General features: G+C 52.9%; 4 protein-coding genes across 4 annotated transcripts; 3 read left to right on the top strand and 1 right to left on the bottom strand.

The window, feature by feature from the left end:
* The first annotated feature begins 25 nt into the window (after nt 1–25).
* On the top strand, nt 26–1,854 carry LOC121361699 (sigma intracellular receptor 2-like). Its single transcript, XM_041482666.1, has 2 exons — nt 26–173; nt 1,390–1,854. Exons 1-2 carry the CDS (start codon nt 54–56, stop codon nt 1,552–1,554), a joined length of 285 nt encoding a protein of 94 aa, XP_041338600.1. The 5' UTR covers nt 26–53; the 3' UTR covers nt 1,555–1,854.
* A 39-nt stretch (nt 1,855–1,893) lies between these two features.
* TMEM97 (transmembrane protein 97) lies at nt 1,894–4,757 on the top strand. The gene is made up of 3 exons (XM_041482888.1): nt 1,894–2,032; nt 3,137–3,281; nt 3,804–4,757. Exons 1-3 carry the CDS (start codon nt 1,913–1,915, stop codon nt 4,052–4,054), a joined length of 516 nt encoding a protein of 171 aa, XP_041338822.1. The 5' UTR covers nt 1,894–1,912; the 3' UTR covers nt 4,055–4,757.
* A 684-nt stretch (nt 4,758–5,441) lies between these two features.
* On the bottom strand, nt 5,442–8,463 carry IFT20 (intraflagellar transport 20). The gene is made up of 4 exons (XM_041482578.1): nt 8,234–8,463; nt 7,926–8,012; nt 6,253–6,355; nt 5,442–5,852 (listed from the first exon to the last, which is right to left on the bottom strand). Exons 1-4 carry the CDS (start codon nt 8,358–8,360, stop codon nt 5,771–5,773), a joined length of 399 nt encoding a protein of 132 aa, XP_041338512.1. The 5' UTR covers nt 8,361–8,463; the 3' UTR covers nt 5,442–5,770.
* A 324-nt stretch (nt 8,464–8,787) lies between these two features.
* Nucleotides 8,788–17,225, top strand: TNFAIP1 (TNF alpha induced protein 1). The gene is made up of 6 exons (XM_041482576.1): nt 8,788–9,113; nt 10,569–10,738; nt 11,472–11,561; nt 11,645–11,697; nt 12,280–12,475; nt 12,821–17,225. Exons 1-6 carry the CDS (start codon nt 8,897–8,899, stop codon nt 13,037–13,039), a joined length of 945 nt encoding a protein of 314 aa, XP_041338510.1. The 5' UTR covers nt 8,788–8,896; the 3' UTR covers nt 13,040–17,225.
* The last annotated feature ends 321 nt before the right edge of the window (nt 17,226–17,546 follow it).

Below are 17,546 nucleotides of genomic sequence, written 5' to 3'. Positions count from 1 at the left end.
GACGTGGCCGGCGCCGGGCGGGGCCAGCGCGGGGGGCGGGGCCGGGCGCGGCGATGGCGGCGGCTCCGCGCTGGCGGGAGCGGCTCTTCGCCCTCTATTTCCTCTCGCACATCCCGATCACGGCGCTCATCGACCTCCAGCCGCTGCTGCCCGCCGGGATCGCGCCGCGGGCCGTGAGTGGGGCCGGGGCTCGTTCCGCGAATGCGTGCGGGGCGTCCGCCGGTTTGGCGGGGCCGGGGGCGGCCTTCGCCGGATCTCGTGTGTGGGGACACCGCGGGGGGGAGAGAAACTGCAGCGAACGCGTGAAAGAGAGTCTGGGAGCGAAGCGGTGCTGGGGCCCACGGGATGAGTCACAGCCGGGTCATTCACTGGGGAGGAGCGGGAACGGGAGAGGGAATGGGAATGGCAGGGGGAATGGGAATGGGAATGGAGAGGGAATGGGAATGGCAGGGGGAATGGGAATGGGAATGGCAGGGGGGATGGAATGGCAGGGGGAATGGGAATGGGAATGGCAGGGGGAATGGGAATGGCAGGGGGATGCTCCACCCGCGCGTCCCGCGGCTGTGGCTGCCGCTGCTGCCGGAGCTGTGGCGGGGATGTCGCGGCCGCTCCGTGTCCCCGTCCCACCGAGGCCCCCGGGGAACTGCTGCGGGTCACTGCTGCCGCCGGGAACGGGCGGTGGGGATGTTCCACAGCTGCCCCAGGACATCCTTTCCTGGAATGGCCTCGCTGTCCCGCTGTCGCCCCCGGGCCGGCGGCTGCGGCAGCGCGGGGCCGGCGCCACGTGCCCCGGACGTGGCTCCTGCGGCCCCGGGCATTCTCCGATCCCGGGTTTTCCTCAAATTCCTGCCAAAAATGCTACAGGGAATGTTGCCGCTGCAGGAGCAGGCATGCCAAATTTACGATTTGATTCGTAAAAATCTCGGGTTTGCTGGGTTTTGAACAAAATCATAGAAGACAATGAACATCACGAAATCAATTAAAATAACAGTTGTATGGCAGATAATTAGTTCAGCCCTCATCATCAGGGTGTGGTGAGCTGTCACCTCCTGTTTGGGCTTTACAACTGGTGATTTGGTTTTTGCCATCGGAGCTGCCTGTAGGATTACTCCAGTATAGGAACCATTTCCAATTAATAGTTAACCAGCAGATCTCAATGCATATCTCTCTGTTCAAAGTCCAACGTAAAGCCGTGCTGGAGTTGACATTTCTGTCAGAAACCAATTGCAACTGCCCGAGCCCAGATCCTGGTGCTGAGCTGTGCCCCTGCAGCAGCCCCGGGAAGGACCAGGGGCTCACACCCTGCTGGCTTCATCCCACGGAGAGCCACGAGCTGTGCCCTGCTCTGGCGGATGCTCGGTGACTGACTGTTGTTTTGGGTTTTTTCAGCTGACAGACCTGCTGCAGCAGTATGCAACTGCCTTCAGGGACCCCCTGATGCTGCAGCCCCCTGAGTGGTTCAAGGCGTTCATCTACTGCGAAGCCTTTCTCCAGCTGCCCTTCTTCCCCATCGCTGCCTACGCCTTCCTGAAAGGTGGGGGGAGACCAGGGTGACTGAGGGCATGTCCTGGGGGCATTTTTGCAGGACAGCTGCTGCTGTGCAGCAGAGAAGGTTTCTGTGTCATGATTAGGGGGTTTGAGGGAGGTGCTGCCGAGGGCTGGGCTGCCAGGGCCCACACGAGTGTTCTACCTGAGAAAGTAGCACGGAATAAAGTTAGTCAGAAACAAAACCTACAGGCCCTTGTCAGGTGCAGCCATTTGTGGAACCACCATCAGCTTTTGACATCTGGCTAATTTCCAGGGCAGCTAAAGGTCTGGGTCAAGCCTGTGTACTCATTTTGTTACTTTAGAACTTTCAGGATCACCCCTTTGCCGGGCGGGGCCAGCGCGGGGGGCGGGGCCGGGCGCGGCGATGGCGGCGGCTCCGCGCTGGCGGGAGCGGCTCTTCGCCCTCTATTTCCTCTCGCACATCCCGATCACGGCGCTCATCGACCTCCAGCCGCTGCTGCCCGCCGGGATCGCGCCGCGGGCCGTGAGTGGGGCCGGGGCTCGGGCCGGGGCTCGTTCCGCGAATGCGTGCGGGGCATCCGCCGGTTTGGCGGGGCCGGGGGCGGCCTTCGCCGGATCTCGTGTGTGGGGACACCGCGGGGGGGAGAGAAACTGCAGCGAACGCGTGAAAGAGAGTCTGGGAGCGAAGCGGTGCTGGGGCCCACGGGATGAGTCACAGCCGGGTCATTCACTGGGGAGGAGCGGGAACGGGAGAGGGAATGGGAATGGCAGGGGGATGCTCCACCCGCGCGTCCCGCGGCTGTGGCTGCCGCTGCTGCCGGAGCTGTGGCGGGGATGTCGCGGCCGCTCCGTGTCCCCGTCCCACCGAGGCCCCCGGGGAACTGGTGCGGGTCACTGCTGCCGCCGGGAACGGGCGGTGGGGATGTTCCACAGCTGCCCCAGGACATCCTTTCCTGGAATGGCCTCGCTGTCCCGCTGTCGCCCCCGGGCCGGCGGCTGCGGCAGCGCGGGGCCGGCGCCACGTGCCCCGGACGTGGCTCCTGCGGCCCCGGGCATTCTCCGATCCCGGGTTTTCCTCAAATTCCTGCCAAAAATGCTACAGGGAATGTTGCCGCTGCAGGAGCAGGCATGCCAAATTTACGATTTGATTCGTAAAAATCTCGGGTTTGCTGGGTTTTGAACAAAATCATAGAAGACAATGAACATCACGAAATCAATTAAAATAACAGTTGTATGGCAGATAATTAGTTCAGCCCTCATCATCAGGGTGTGGTGAGCTGTCACCTCCTGTTTGGGCTTTACAACTGGTGATTTGGTTTTTGCCATCGGAGCTGCCTGTAGGATTACTCCAGTATAGGAACCATTTCCAATTAATAGTTAACCAGCAGATCTCAATGCATATCTCTCTGTTCAAAGTCCAACGTAAAGCCGTGCTGGAGTTGACATTTCTGTCAGAAACCAATTGCAACTGCCCGAGCCCGGATCCTGGTGCTGAGCTGTGCCCCTGCAGCAGCCCCGGGAAGGACCAGGGGCTCACACCCTGCTGGCTTCATCCCACGGAGAGCCACGAGCTGTGCCCTGCTCTGGCGGATGCTCGGTGACTGACTGTTGTTTTGGGTTTTTTCAGCTGACAGACCTGCTGCAGCAGTATGCAACTGCCTTCAGGGACCCCCTGATGCTGCAGCCCCCTGAGTGGTTCAAGGCGTTCATCTACTGCGAAGCCTTTCTCCAGCTGCCCTTCTTCCCCATCGCTGCCTACGCCTTCCTGAAAGGTGGGGGGAGACCAGGGTGACTGAGGGCATGTCCTGGGGGCATTTTTGCAGGACAGCTGCTGCTGTGCAGCAGAGAAGGTTTCTGTGTCATGATTAGGGGGTTTGAGGGAGGTGCTGCCGAGGGCTGGGCTGCCAGGGCCCACACGAGTGTTCTACCTGAGAAAGTAGCACGGAATAAAGTTAGTCAGAAACAAAACCTACAGGCCCTTGTCAGGTGCAGCCATTTGTGGAACCACCATCAGCTTTTGACATCTGGCTAATTTCCAGGGCAGCTAAAGGTCTGGGTCAAGCCTGTGTACTCATTTTGTTACTTTAGAACTTTCAGGATCACCCCTTTGTTCTAAATTGCCATTGGGGAGAGAAATTTCCTTGATTCCTACTGTTACTGAGGGTTTTTTCTGCTCCCTATTCCATCTGAGTGATGGCTAAGCCTGGCAGAGGGGCAGCAGTCAGTGTCCTGTCACTCAGAATTCTGGTTGTTTCAAAACACTTAAATATTGTTTCCTTTTTGCTTCTGTGCAGGTGGCTGCAGATGGATCAGGACTCCTGCCATTATCTACTCCACCCACGTGGCCACCACTCTGTTTGCCATCCTGGCCCACATCCTGTTCCACGACTTCTCCAGGTCGGAGCACGCGGGCCCTCAGACGCTGCGCGAGCGCCTGGTGCTGCTCTCCATCTACCTGCCGTACCTGCTGATCCCACTGCTGCTGCTGTTCACCATGCTCTGCAACCCCCACTACAAACACGTGGAGAAGAGGAAAAGGAAGTAGCCGGCTCTGGAGGTCGGACACACCACGCCTGTGCTGCATTTGGTTCCGACCCTGCGCTGGCGGAGTCCTCTGTGACAAACGTCTCCCTCGTGCTGGCTGCAGCGGCTCTTCCCAGAGCACTGGCTGCTGCAAGGAAAAATTGGAATTGGTTGGAGTGCACAGCCCTGCTTCGACCACACACAGCTCTGGCAGGGGCCTGGGGTCAGGTCTGTGCAAGGCCTGTCTCCCAGGAAATTTAAGCCTTTGATGTGTAACTGTGAGGGGACAGACACACACACACTCACTCACACTCTGCAGCTGATACTGTTCTTCCAAGGTCCCTTTTCCCAAGATGACTGTTTGGAAACCACTCAAGTAGGAAATCTGTCTTCCAACCACATATTCAAGAATCCCCAGCCCATTAAACACAGATTTGCAAAGCTGTTCTTTTGAAGCATTTCAAATCATATCATGATTCTTAACTTCCTTGCCCCTTCCTTTAAAATTTCCACTGCCTTTGCTCTGCTTCACTTTGATTAATTATAAATGTCTGATCAATGATAAATGTGCCAAAATCTGGATTCATGAATGCTTAAAGTTACCCTTGACAACCAGGAGTACTGCCCAGAGGATTCTGAAGTACTTTGGGAATTGTAACCAAGGAGTTGGAAATTTCTTTCTTCCCTAAAATCATTTCTGGTATGGAAATAAATAACTAAACGCATTAAACTGCATTCAGTCTTCTTCAGGGAATGGCTGAAGGAACTTACAGTGACCACGAGATGGTGGAGAGTTCCCAGAGTAAATCCATGCATAAGTTACAACTACAGACAGAAGTTGGGGTTGGGGTTGGTTTTCATCTGGAGCCTGGTGAGGTGACGGGCACCATGGAGCTGCTCAGGCACTGCTGGCACACTTTATTCACTGTGGAAAGTTGAAGCCTTCCCCAGGCTTTGGAAAGGGCAGCATTTCCATACTGAAGTGCTATAGACATACACAAAATGCATCTATTTGCACTTCCAACATGAGGCTTGAGTTCACACTTGTGTTTGTGGTTCACAGTTTGTGCACCCCTGGTGTCACTGACACTTGGAATGGTTTCCCTCATCAGTCTGGTGTTTCAACCCTAATAGTGCCCATAAAAGGATTCAGCTCTCATATTAACACAGTCCTGAATGGACATTCCTCAGGAACAGTTCAAAGTTCTTAATTCTCATGTAGTTTATGCTTTTTTTTGAATCTGTAATTGGTCCATTCTGGAAATCATACATTTCTGTCTTTTTTTTTTATAATTCCATAGAAAAAGTAACATAGGCAGATATAGATCCAATACTGCTGCTTGTGTGTAAACCTTTACACTGAAAAATAACAGAGGAGGAGCAACTAATTCTGGTACAGCCAGACAGTCTGAGAACAAGAATTTATTTTCTGATATCTATGAAAGAGCTGTAGACTTCAAAAAGCGACACAACAAAGCACCAGTAGCATTAATTCAACTGTAATTTGAATTAGAACTACTGATTGTACAAAACTGGTATAAAATCAAAGGCCAGAACAGCCTGTGCAGCTGTGAGCTGTCAGCCCTTCTTATTGCCATGGTACGCTCAAACCGAGGTACAGCCCCCCATTGTACCAACCATCTGCACTCCTGCACAGTGGAAATTGCATATTTCTGAAATTCTCGAGATTCTGGAATGGTCAAGTATCCACGTGAGTTGGTTTTTATCTTAAAATCCTCTACTTCTGGAAGATGAACTGGTCGATGAATTCGTTCTGGTCCGCTTCGATTTTGCAGAGAGTCTCATACTCGATCCGGTACCTGCGAGACAAACAGAGGGTCCAGGAGCCCACCTGTGAGAGGTGGGTCAGGAGGGGAGCTGGGCTACCTGTGTGGGCAGCTGGGCTACCTGTGAGTCACCTGTGAGTCACACAGAGCAGCTCTTTATCAGCCGCACACGAGGCTGGTGCAGGTGTCAGAGTTCTGCACTGCCCTGGCCCGTGCTGCCTCTGTTCAGCCCTGGAGTCCTCAGGGATGAACTTTCTTTGGTTCCCTGAAGGTAACTCCAGGCCTGTGGCATTGTTCCCATGTGCTCTGGCCAGGACACACCTCTGATGCAGGTGGGGCTGTCTGAACCAGCCAAGGGTCCCACACACAGGCAGTCAGCCCTGTGCCCACCCTGAGCCTTCCCAGCCTGCACAACGCTGAACACAAAACTCACCTTTCCAGCTGCATCTTTTTCTCAGCTATCAAAGCCTGGAGCTGCTGCTCCTGAGCCTCTCTCTGCTTTGCAATCGACTTCAGCAGGTTCCGTGCCGCGAAGGGCGGGTTCCGCTGTGCCCCGGTACCCTCGGGTTCCCCGGCTCCCCCAGAGCCGTTCGGGTCGCTCCTTCTCCCGGCCGTGCGGAGCCGGGGCGGGTCCCGTCGCGGGGCCTTTGTTCCGCAGCCCGCCGTGCCTCCCACGCGGACGGGAAGGGATGTGGGGAGTTTTCGTTCGTGTCAAAAGCGGTAATTAAAGGTCTCGTGGCTGTTTACAGCAGAGGCTCACAGCTCCTGGGTTGCGCTGGCTGGGCAGGGGCTTTAGCCCTGCTTTGCTCGTGTTTGCTTCGTTCTTCGGTCAGAGCAGTGAGAAACTGCCTGGAGGGACGGCACTGACCGCGAACTCTTCTGAGGAGCTCGGTGGGACAGGCTGGATTCCTGACTCCTCACAGGTTCGGTCTGCCTGCTGTTATAAACATGCCACTGTTCTAAAAAGGGGGTTTTGAGGGTTCAAAGCAAGGCAGGGCATCAGTGACAGTGGTGTATGGGGTGGGGAGTCTTGTTTATTTTCTTTTCAAATTAGATCTGTGTTCACTGGTTGGGGCTCCAGGATAGACGCAGGAGAGTTTTGAATGAAAGGAGTTACCACAAAATAGAGCTGTGTGATCCATCTTTTCGGTGCTGAGGCATTTGAAGAGACATTTGTGTCTCCAGTTTAAAGTCAAACCAATGCCAACAAACCCCGCTCAGGGGGATGCACACACACCCCAGCCGAAGGAGAGGCAGGAAGCTCTTCCAGGGCATTTTGGCTGGGTTCAGAGAGAGTTGGGGTCTCTTGGGAAGCTGAGGGGGAGCTGAATTCCAGCAGCGTTCGGGCCGGGCCCTCGGTGCCGTGTGGTGCTTGCAGTGTTGGCTGGAGATGCAACAACAGGAAGTCGGGGGAGTTTCTCATGCCTCAGAAGTGTGACACAGCATTGGCTGCATCATTGTCTGAAAAATGGCTAAATCGTGCTTTGCCAGGATGTGTGTAGTTGTGTCCTTAGGAAGTGTCTCTTCCGCAGGGCGACATCCCCATCTGTGTGCGGAGTGGCCGTGGGGCTCCTCAGGGCAGGGATGTGTGGAGGGTTTTTGGTTAGCTCCTTCAGCCCCTTTCCCCCCCAGCAGGTTGACTGTGAGGCATTTCGGCCATGGCAGCAGTAAGGGAGGGTGATGCTGGTGGGACTGGGGCTGGGCAGGGTGCGGCCTCTGGGGCTTCAGTGGCTCCTCTGGACACACAAACTGTGTGAGCCAGACAAGCTCAGGCTGCCAGGGGCCTCTCCTGCCTCTGGAGGGCAAGTTCTACCGAGATGGAGTGATAAAAAGCACACTTTCTGTTTCTGTGCAGAAACACAGACAAGCAGGGAGAGCAGGACTGGTTCATGTGTGAGCTTACACTGTTACAGTGTTCAAAGTAATATTCATTATTATTGATTAATATTACCATTAATACAAACGTAAAAGGCCCAGTTAATCGCAGGGGAATGCCAGCAGGACGCTGACAGAGAATCAATCGCTGCTTGTGCTGTAAAGGGAGGGAGGGAGAGAGGCCCCACACAGGACAGTGCACACCAGAAGCGAGGAATTTACTGCACAGTACCTTCATCTTCTCGCTTTCGACAGCTTTGGCCAGCTGGTCAACGAGCTCAATCAAGCTGCCCACTATGTTCTGAAATTCTGCTGTTTCTGTAAAGAAAAAAATCGTCAAGCGATACCCAGGGCTTCCCTAAAGAGATCTAATGCTCCTGCTCTGACGTGTAGTTTTTAGATGCCGCTGTACGTTTAGAGTTTACAGTAGGCAGGCACGCTTTAGGATTCGGGCGGAACGAGATGAAAGGGGCGAGAGAAGGCGAGAGAAGGCGAGAGAAGGCCTGAGCCGGCCCGGCGCGGCCCGGCGCGGCACTCACTGTCCACGAAGGCCCGGCACTGCTCGCGGAGCTGCGCCGTCTGCGCCGCCACCTCGGGCTCCAGCACCCGCAGCTTGTTCAGCTCGTCAAAGTGCAGCCCCGCCGCGCCCAGCGCCGCCTGCGCCATCGCCGGGGCGCCGCGCCGAGCCGAGCCGAGCCGAGCCGAGCCGAGCGGAACGGGGCTTCAGCCGGCACCGCCGGGCCCGGGCTGCTCCGGCACCGCCCGGCCCGGCCCCGCCTCCGCCAGCGCTGCGCCCGCCGGGAGCCGGGGAAACTCTTCCGGGCCGGGGTTCCCGGGGCGGGCCGGGCGCTGGCCGGGCCGGGCCGGGCCGAGCGGCGGCGGCGGGTGAGTGTGTGTGAGGGAGAGGGAGAGAGGGAGAGGGAGGCCGGGCGGTGTGCGGGGCCGGGGCCGGGAGCGGGGCCGGGCCCTGTCCGCTCGCTTCCCCCGCGGCCGGGCGGACGGAGCCTGTCCCGGGCCGTGCCGCGTTCCCGGGGGGCTCGGGCGGAGCGGGGCCGCGGGCCGGGCCGTGCCCGCCGTGCAGCCGGGGCCGGTGATGCCGGCCCCTGCCCGGCTGTCCTGGCCCGCTGAGGCGTGACGGCAGCACCACGGCGGGGCCGGCCCGGCCCACGCGCTGCAGGGTGGTCATCTACCTCCAGAAGGACATGTCGGGGGACACGTGCCTGGGCAGCGCCCTGTGCCCGGCCGCGGGACACAAGGCCAAGGCTGGCGGGCTGAAGGGCAGCAGCCTGGGGAACAAGTACGTGCGGCTCAACGTCGGGGGCTCCCTGTACTACACCACGGTGCAGGTGCTCACCAGGCACGACACCATGCTCAAGGCCATGTTCAGCGGCAGGATGGAGGTGCTCACCGACAAGGAAGGTAAGGGCATGGCTTTCATCGCTGACAGTTCTGTAAAACAGCTGGGGTTTGGTGCTGGTTGTACTCCGTTAAGGATGTAGAGGATGATATGTGCCAGAATAACTGGGAGCATTAGGCAGCCAAGTCCTGTTGGTGCTAGCAATCCTTTGGCTTCATAGAAGTACCTGGTTTTGTTACTCAAATGAACCGGGGAAGGACTGGACTCTTTCCTGCCCTTGCAGCTGGTGAGCACGTTGGTGGTGGTGTTGTAAAGACTGAACAGACAGTCTGTGGGTTGTCATTTCTGTCACATCCAGCACTGGCATTATTCAAACCACGCACGTAAGGAGGGACATGCAGTTTTCAGCTTTGAGGCTCAGAATAGCCTGCCTTGCTTTGTTGAAAAGTCTTTTTTTTTCCCTTTTCCTGAGCAGCATGTTTCAGTCGTGGCTCGTGGTGCCATGGCAGCATTTGGGGATCAGTCAGGCAGTGTGTCACCTCCAGCTGGACACAGGATATTTTAAATCCCTGATACATTATAAAGGGCAGAACAGGCAATTTTGTGTAAGAGCCTCAGCCTGGATGGAAAATGAGAGTCATGTTCTGATAGCTCCAGCTGGAGAGTCCAGCAGGGGTTTAGCTTACTTTGCTAGGTTGTTTTCTGTACCTGGATTCTAAAATAACACTTTTTTCCTGCCTTCCACGTTATGGGAAAGGGTTTGGCACCGTACTAAGCCTTGTGCGTGAGTGCATCCTACACTGCTATTGTTTGGCAGCAATCAGACATCCTGTTTCCTTAGGGAATGTGACTTCAGGGATTTTGTAAAATTGCAAGAATTTGTCCATTTGATACTGTTTCCTGTGCTTCATCCCCTCTGTGCTTCCTCCTGATCTGTCTGTCCTGTTCTTTGCTCCTGTTTGGGGACTAGAACAGCTTTTCCCCCACACTGAGTTTTCTGGGCTGGTCTGCCTTTTAGCATCTTCAGAACATTACTCTCTCTTTTTAACTCCAAACAGCAGCAACAGATGTGTTTGGAAAATTGCCAAATCCTCTTTGTTAGGCCACAGAACTTATCCATATCTATTTGTTGCAATCATTGGTGAATTCTCTCTTCTGGTCCTTCCTTGGCTCTCAGAAGTTTCTGACTGCCCAGCATCACAGTGTAGCACTGCAGCTGGGTTCCTGCAGCAATCTCAGTGCATTGTGCTGGCAGCTGAGTGTTTTTAGCTTGGGGCTTTGCTTTTGGGGGTGCTGGAAAGCAGTGGGAGCATCTGGGCAATACCAGAGGGGCTCCACTCTCAGGTTCTGTTCTGGATCCAGCTTCAGTTTGCTCAAAGGCAGTAGGGACTTGCACTGGGTGAAATGGGAGAAGTGTCCTGAGCAGCATCAGGAAACCTCAGTGTTGTTTAACCTCTCCAGGGAGCTTTCTCTTGCCGCTTGTGTTGAGGTGACTGAAATGTGTTGGTTATTTTCAGGCTGGATCCTTATAGACCGTTGTGGGAAGCACTTTGGAACAATTTTAAACTATCTCAGAGATGACACGATTGCACTTCCAAAACACAGGCAGGAGATCAAAGCGTTGATGGCAGAAGCCAAATACTATCTCATCCAGGGCTTAGTGGACATGTGCCAAGCAGCCCTGCAGGTAAGAACAGAACTATCCTGTGAAGTATTTAATGGGTGCTTTGCTTATAAAATTTACTTAAGACAACTTGAGAGATTATTTCATGGCCTTAGAGATGGCACCAAATCTGAGGTGTACAAGGCATTTTTAAAACACGATTTAGTAAAGAGGTGGTGAGGGATCTGGGGATGCAGCCTCTGCTGCCCGAGGGATCTGGGGACACGGCCTGTCCTGTCCCAGGGATCTGGGGACACGGCCTGTGCTGCCCCAGGGATCTGGGGACACGGCCTGTCCTGCTCACACTTGGGTTTTGCTCTTGTCCCTGAGGGCTGGCTCGTGTTGGTGACATCCTGTTCTGCCAAGTGTTCAGTTCACAGTGGCTGATGCTCTTCTGTGCAGTGGTTTGAGTTGATTAAAACTAGTGCAGACTCCTTCTGTCCTTTTCTTCAAGAAAGGATGGACTATTAAACCCACTTATGCCAAGCATGACTAGACCTTGTCCTTGCTATAGCTGAGGACATCCACCTGCATCCCAATATTTCAATTACTGCTGCCTTCTGGGGATAAGAAATCTGTGCTGTGATTCTGGGTTGCAGATCAAGGTAAGCTGTGTGGTTACTGTAGCAACCCAGCTCTTTTCCTGTGCATCACAGCGTTTGGGAGCATGGCTGGAGGGGCTGGAGGAGGCAGCAGCAGCAGTGTCAGCTTTAGCATTCCTTTCTTATTTCCTCTCTTTCTTCTTTCATTAAAACAGGACAAGAAAGACTTGTATGAACCTGTCTGCAGCATCCCTATTATCACCTCTCCGAAAGAAGAGGAGAGACTGATAGAGTCATCAATGAAAGTAACTGCTCTTTTCAACTGTGGATTTGTGCTGACTGTATTGAAACACAGAACTTACCTTCTCTTTTCTCTCACTCCCAACAGCCTGTTGTTAAACTGCTGTATAATAGAAGCAACAATAAATACTCCTACACCAGGTATGTCCCTTCTTTTTTCCCCTCACTTTAGTGGAAAAGTTGCTTTTTTGACTATGGGAGTGGAAGATGATGATCAATGATCTAACTTCTTTTGGTTTGTTTTGGGTTTTGACAGCTGTATCTTGTTTGAAAAGTAATTAGGGCCCTACACTGCGTGTCTGTCAATAAAACTTATTTTTTAAAAGAATGTATTCGTGCTGGCAGTGTGTCTGTGGTGTGCAGGATGCAGAGCACATGGCCCTTCCAGCACACACCGACTCTGGACTTCTGCTGTCATCAGCCAGAGAACTTCAGTGAAGTGGGGTTTGATCATCTCGAGCGTGGATAGTTGATGTAATGGTCTGGGACATTGTGCTGTCCTTATTAATTGTGTAGGTTGACCTCTAAAGGCTGCTGTGTTTGCTCACGGGGTCAGAGCAGTGTATTTGTATCTGAAATGGGCTATTACCCCTCTTTTCTTGGCAGCATGCGGCAGTGAGTCACTACTTATTTGTATTCTGCAGTTGGATCAGCGCTGAAAGCGGAACAGGCAGAGATGGCTGCTTGAAAAGCTCTGTGCCTGCTTTTGTTGCTGTGTTTCAGTAACTCTGATGACAACTTGCTGAAGAACATCGAGCTGTTTGACAAGCTGTCCCTGCGGTTCAACGGCAGAGTGCTGTTCATCAAGGACGTCATCGGGGACGAGATCTGCTGCTGGTCCTTCTACGGGCAGGGCCGCAAGCTGGCCGAGGTGTGCTGCACCTCCATCGTCTATGCCACGGAGAAGAAGCAAACCAAGGTAATGGAGCTTCACCCCTGGAGCTTTAGCCTGCGCTGCGGCTTAGGAACGGTCGTGATTAGCTGCAGGAGTCTGCAGAGCTTCTCTAACTTCAGGAGTTAACTTGGAATTTGCAGTGGTGCAGCTGAGGCTACCAGGGTCCAGTGTTAAGAATCAGAGATAGTGTATTGCCTTCTAGAGCAATCTGAAAGACTAGGTGATGAAGGTGACCTGGTGGGAGCAGCCCTCTCCCAGAAACTCTTTATAATGTGTGGGTTCGTGGCTCAGTACCTTTTCACGTGTGGGTGTGCGTTCCAGCTGTTCTCCTGGATGGGTGAGGAGCAGGGCCCGCGCTGTCTCTTGCAGGTTGAATTCCCCGAGGCGCGGATTTACGAGGAAACGCTGAACGTGTTGCTGTACGAGACGCCCCGCGTGCCGGACAACTCGCTGCTGGAGGCCACGAGCCGCAGCCGCAGCCAGGCCTCGCACAGCGAGGACGACGAGGGCTTCGAGCTGCGCGACCGCGTGCGCCGCATCCACGTCAAGAGATACAGCACCTACGACGACCGCCAGCTCGGCCACTAGCTGTGCCGTGTCCTGTGTCCCGTGTCCTGCAGCGGGGCTGCAGCTCGCGCCCTGTGCTCGGGCAGCAGGGAGGGATCCCCTGGACATCCATCCTCGCGGGGCGCCTCGGCCCCCTGGAAGAGCACGCGGGGATTTGCGTGCACAAAGCAGCGCTAAAGGCCGAGGCTCGGAGGACTGAGCTGTGAGTTGTGCACCTTGTGCTTTACCTGCAGGCTGGCCCCTCTTCCTGCTGGGGAGGGACACGAGGGACGCTGGTTCTCGGTTTGTGGTTGCTCTTTCCTGTCTCACCATGTGCCAGTTTCTCCCTTGCGGGAGCAGCACTGCCCTTCCTGAGTGAGGTGGGGTGGTTTGAAAAGCTCTTTCCTGCCAGCTCCCCTGTCAGGACCTTGTACAGTGGAACTTGCAGTTATTAAATCAAGATACTGAAGAGAGAACTTGAATGTGGCTGCCCTTGGCAGGCCCTACAGGGGATAACCCCCAGGAGAAACGTTTGGCTGGCCAGTCAGCTGCACCTGTGCTCTCCCAGCCCTGTCCCCAGAACAGCTGCACTGGCCTGTGTTCCAGGGTAGTGTCTTTAAAACCCATTGATTCCAGGGCAAGCTCTTCCAAGGTGGTAAGAATCAAGTCATCAGCCTCTCCGTGTGAAAAATGGAAGTCTCTGAAAATGTAAATGTGTGGTAATGACTTATCCTGGGAGAGGGGGAAATGGGTATGGTGAGGGAAGAAACCTGAAATAAGCCAACTTGAGCAGGTTGTGGCACTGCTGCCCTGGTTGAAGCTTGTCACTGTGAAATCCTGTTGATATAAACAAGAGCAATCTGGGGAATTGGTTTTACATTCTTTTCTTCCTGTAGCCTAAACATGCTGTTTGATGTTACATTTCTCAAGCAGCGGGGGAAGAATTGCAGTGGCTGGAGAAGAACAGGCTAAACAGTGTTTTGTAAGGCTAGAACATGTGAATTCAAGTTCTGTGTCCTGAATCTCTTCTAGAGGGTAGAAGTTGAAGAAGAAAAACAACTGTGAAAATACTGTTCTAGCATGGAACTGCGAGAGGCTTTGGGCACAGGAGAGAGGTGGCTTGTACTGGATTTTAAACTGAAATAATCGCTTTTATTACGAGTGCTTGGCTGGGTGCTGATCGTACAGGGCACTTCAGGAGGTGGGAGTCAAGTCTGCTCTGAAAATTTGTAAATATCTGGAATTTTTCTGGAAGCAGTTTCAAGTTCAGTATGAAAAGCCATTGTTGTATTTTTAAACCTTTGTATGTTTTAGCTGTAGGTAGCAGTTTTGCCACTGTCACGGTTATTCCTGCTGGCTGCCCACTGGGAGCCAGGGATATTTTGGGTGTATTCCACAGCTGCCTTTGTGTTCCCATGTCATACTGGGTCACAGAGCTCCAGATTCCACAACGGTCAGTCCTGGACTGCTTTGACCAGTGCCAAATCCACCTGTAAGTTCTAAATAAAGTTACTGCAAAAGAAAGTAATCCCAGCTTAATGCAGGGAGTTCGTCAGGAGAATTGAGGTGTAGATGGTTTTGGAGTAATAGAAGCAGGGGAGGGAGCAAAAGATTATCTGCACTCATTTAGGTTTTTGAAAACTAAAATGTTGTGGGTTAGTAAGAAAACACTAACAGACTTTCAGGGTTTTCTTGCCTCTACATGTGGCAGGATTCACTTCATTCTCCTCACATTCAGGAAGCAGCATTGCACAGGGATGCACCTGCCTTCTTGTGAAAGGCCTCTTGAAATCTAATAATCCTAACAACCTCTTTTGTGTTTCTTTCTGTAAGTTTTTGTTTTCCAGCTGGTTATTCTGTTGTGCCAGGGAAAATACAGCTGTTGAGATTTAGTTTCAACAGAGATTTCTGTGGTATTTCTCTCTAATTCTGCTAGAGTGTGATGTGGATTTTTAAATTTTTTTCCCTCCACTGATGCTATTTAATTAGAAGGCACCAGCAGAGGCTGCACTGATGGGGTCTTTGTGCTGCATTTAATAGCTTCAAGTTATTATCTTGTGCTTTTTCTGTCTTGTAACAAAGACTGATGCCATTTAAAAAACACATGGCGCTTCTGTTTCTTGGCAAATTATTTATATTATTTTTCTTCTTATTACTATCATAGTGAATGTTAACAGAGTAAGTAAGTGATGCTGATAGCCTTGAAAAACTGTGTTTAAATGAAGTTATAAGCAGAAAAATGTCATATTTGCTTTTATTTTTTCTGGGGAGGACAGGTGTGGGAAGGAGTGTGTGAAAGGGAATGTCAGATCCATGTGCTACTCCAGAGGCTTTCTGCACTCACAGGATCCATTAACAAAATGGATCCAACTTGTGAGTTGTTACACTGTTAGAAGCAGAGAAAAGCCTGTGTTTTGGTTTAGTTTTCCTTTCCCTATTTCCCACAGCCAACAAGTGGTATTAATTTGTGATTTGAATTTAGATTAATTAACCTGGGAAGCAAACAGTTTTGAGAACCATCTGGGCTGTGAGAATCTTCTACCACGTGCCAAGGATCTCCTTGGTGTTTGTGGAATGTGGAGTGTCAGTAGGAGCTGTCAGCAGTTGTGCACACGTTTGAAATACGTGCAGATACCCTTTTCATTTCACTGTAGGGTCTCCTGTTTGTCTGGAGCTGCTCCTGCATGCTGTGTCACTGAACCTCCCTTGCCCAAAGTCGTGCCCTGCTCCAGTCTCTGTCCCACCAGGTTCTGATCATTTCCAGGACTGGAGTTGAGATGTAACACGTGCTTTGTATTCTCACCTTAATCAGTCTTTATGTAATTGAAGGCTATTCATTACTGTGACAGGAATGTTCTGGACATTCTAAAGATGAGCTTACAGCCAGCGTAGTGCAGAAGCAGCAGTGAGCAGGATGACACAGTCTAAGGCAGCATTGGTGGGTTTGCAGTCAGCTTTCCAAGGATCTCTGCTCAAATTAAGCTCAAATTAAGCCCAGATTAAGACAATACAGGTTTGTAATTATATGTGTTTGCCTGCAAGTTGAGACTTGTGCTGGCTTCCATCCAGACCATCACCAGTGGCTGCATGAACGGTGTGCCCGGGAATTTGGAGTAGCCTTTGGGAGGAAAAAGAGCCTTTTTGCCCCACTTGCAGGGGGTGAACTGTAACCACAATAGCTGTCATTCTTACAGGGCTGCCAGAGCTCTTCACTCCTACACTTAGTCAAGGCTTTGTGCATTCAGGCAGGGCCTGGCAGACGCAGGGGGTGAGCGGAGCCTTTGGGTGCCGCCGTGCCAGCGCTGTGCCAAGGCCACGGGCTGTTTCCCAAGGGGAGTGCCCGGGCCCTGTGCAGGGGGGAGGCTCGGTGTCCGGGGCTGCTGGGCAGGAGCCCCAGGCCGAGTTCCTGGGGCAGCAGGCTCAGAGCAGAGAGCTCTGCGGGGCTCAGCTCTGCTCTGCTCAGTGCCCAAAGTCACTGCTTCGCCTGCACCCTGACGTTTTGTTTTTTGACCAGGAGACATTTATCCTGCTGCAGTGTTCCGCTCCAGTGACTTTTCTTTTGCACTTCTTGGTTAACATAGAAAATTAGTGATGGGCAGGGAGGGTGTTGGAGGGGCTGTGCTGTCCACGAGCTGTGTTTGAATGGGTGTTGCTTACTGTGGCTTGCTTTGATTTTGTTCTTCTCGAGGTTTTTCATTTCCAGGCAGAAATCTGGAGATAGACCTGAAGTGGATGGGTCTGCCCAGCAGCCCCTGCCTTGCAGGGTGAGGCTGTGTTCTGTGACAATCCTTGGCCCAGAACAGCCACCTTCCCCAGCTGTGGGGCAGGTGTGCTGCAGAGTCCTGTTCCAGCTCTTTCTGCAGCTGTGTCACTTCTCCTCATCCAGTGGAACCAGTGAGACCCTCCCTGCCTCACAGGGTGGCTGACACTTAATTTGTTCATTGAGAGTAAAGGATTCTTTTGGATTTCTATGATGTTTTATATCCAGAGGATAACAATTATGATTGCTGATCTTGCTTAAACTGACATTCTGGGATCAAGTTATTTTCTTAGAGATTCAGTCTTTGTTTTATTTTCATGTCTAACTTTTAAGGGTCAGTTTTACAGACAAAGTACGTAGTTAATGTGATAATTAATCAATTATCTGTTGATTAAAGTGTTTCACCAGTGCATTAAAAGAAAATAGAACACTAATTTTTAATAAAGTATAATATTTTGTCTTCTGTGATTTTTCTCCAACATCATAACTGTTTATTGGTAGTGTGGGTCTCTGCATCCCATCGAGGATTTGGGGCTGGAGCTCCCAGACCGGGGCCGGCAGCAGAGCAGGGGCTCCGTGTCCTGCCTGCTCCGTGTCCCGGTGTTCCTCTGGCCCTTGTCCCCTCTGGCCCCCTTGTCCCGCTGTCCCCCCACCCCGGTCCCCTCTATCCCTTGTCCCCCAGTCCCCCCTGTCCCCAGTCCCCCTGTCCCTTGTCCCGCTCTCCCCTGTCCCCCAGTCCCCTCTGTCCACCCTGTCCCTTGTCCCCCAGTCCCCCCTGTCCCCAGTCTC

The sequence above is a fragment of the Pyrgilauda ruficollis genome, unplaced genomic scaffold (assembly GCF_017590135.1).
Source record: "Pyrgilauda ruficollis isolate IOZ18807 unplaced genomic scaffold, ASM1759013v1 scaffold59, whole genome shotgun sequence".
NCBI classification, from domain to species: domain Eukaryota; kingdom Metazoa; phylum Chordata; class Aves; order Passeriformes; family Passeridae; genus Pyrgilauda; species Pyrgilauda ruficollis.
This window is presented reverse-complemented; position numbering and strand designations above follow the sequence as displayed.

Excerpts from the sequence above, each read along its gene's own strand:
- TMEM97 (XM_041482888.1), top strand. The coding sequence starts at position 1,913 with ATGGCGGCGGCTCCGCGCTGGCGGGAGCGGCTCTTCGCCCTCTATTTC. Across the intron at positions 2,033-3,136 it reads CCGGGATCGCGCCGCGGGCC|CTGACAGACCTGCTGCAGCA; the intron begins GTGAGTGGGGCC and ends GGGTTTTTTCAG. Across the intron at positions 3,282-3,803 it reads TGCCTACGCCTTCCTGAAAG|GTGGCTGCAGATGGATCAGG; the intron begins GTGGGGGGAGAC and ends GCTTCTGTGCAG.
- TNFAIP1 (XM_041482576.1), top strand. The coding sequence starts at position 8,897 with ATGTCGGGGGACACGTGCCTGGGCAGCGCCCTGTGCCCGGCCGCGGGA. Across the intron at positions 9,114-10,568 it reads GGTGCTCACCGACAAGGAAG|GCTGGATCCTTATAGACCGT; the intron begins GTAAGGGCATGG and ends GGTTATTTTCAG. Across the intron at positions 11,698-12,279 it reads AATAAATACTCCTACACCAG|TAACTCTGATGACAACTTGC; the intron begins GTATGTCCCTTC and ends GCTGTGTTTCAG.
- IFT20 (XM_041482578.1), bottom strand. The coding sequence starts at position 8,360 with ATGGCGCAGGCGGCGCTGGGCGCGGCGGGGCTGCACTTTGACGAGCTG. Across the intron at positions 6,356-7,925 it reads CGAAAGCGAGAAGATGAAGG|CCTTCGCGGCACGGAACCTG; the intron begins TACTGTGCAGTA and ends AGCGGAACCCGC. Across the intron at positions 5,853-6,252 it reads AAAAAGATGCAGCTGGAAAG|GTACCGGATCGAGTATGAGA; the intron begins GTGAGTTTTGTG and ends TTTGTCTCGCAG.
- LOC121361699 (XM_041482666.1), top strand. The coding sequence starts at position 54 with ATGGCGGCGGCTCCGCGCTGGCGGGAGCGGCTCTTCGCCCTCTATTTC. Across the intron at positions 174-1,389 it reads CCGGGATCGCGCCGCGGGCC|CTGACAGACCTGCTGCAGCA; the intron begins GTGAGTGGGGCC and ends GGGTTTTTTCAG.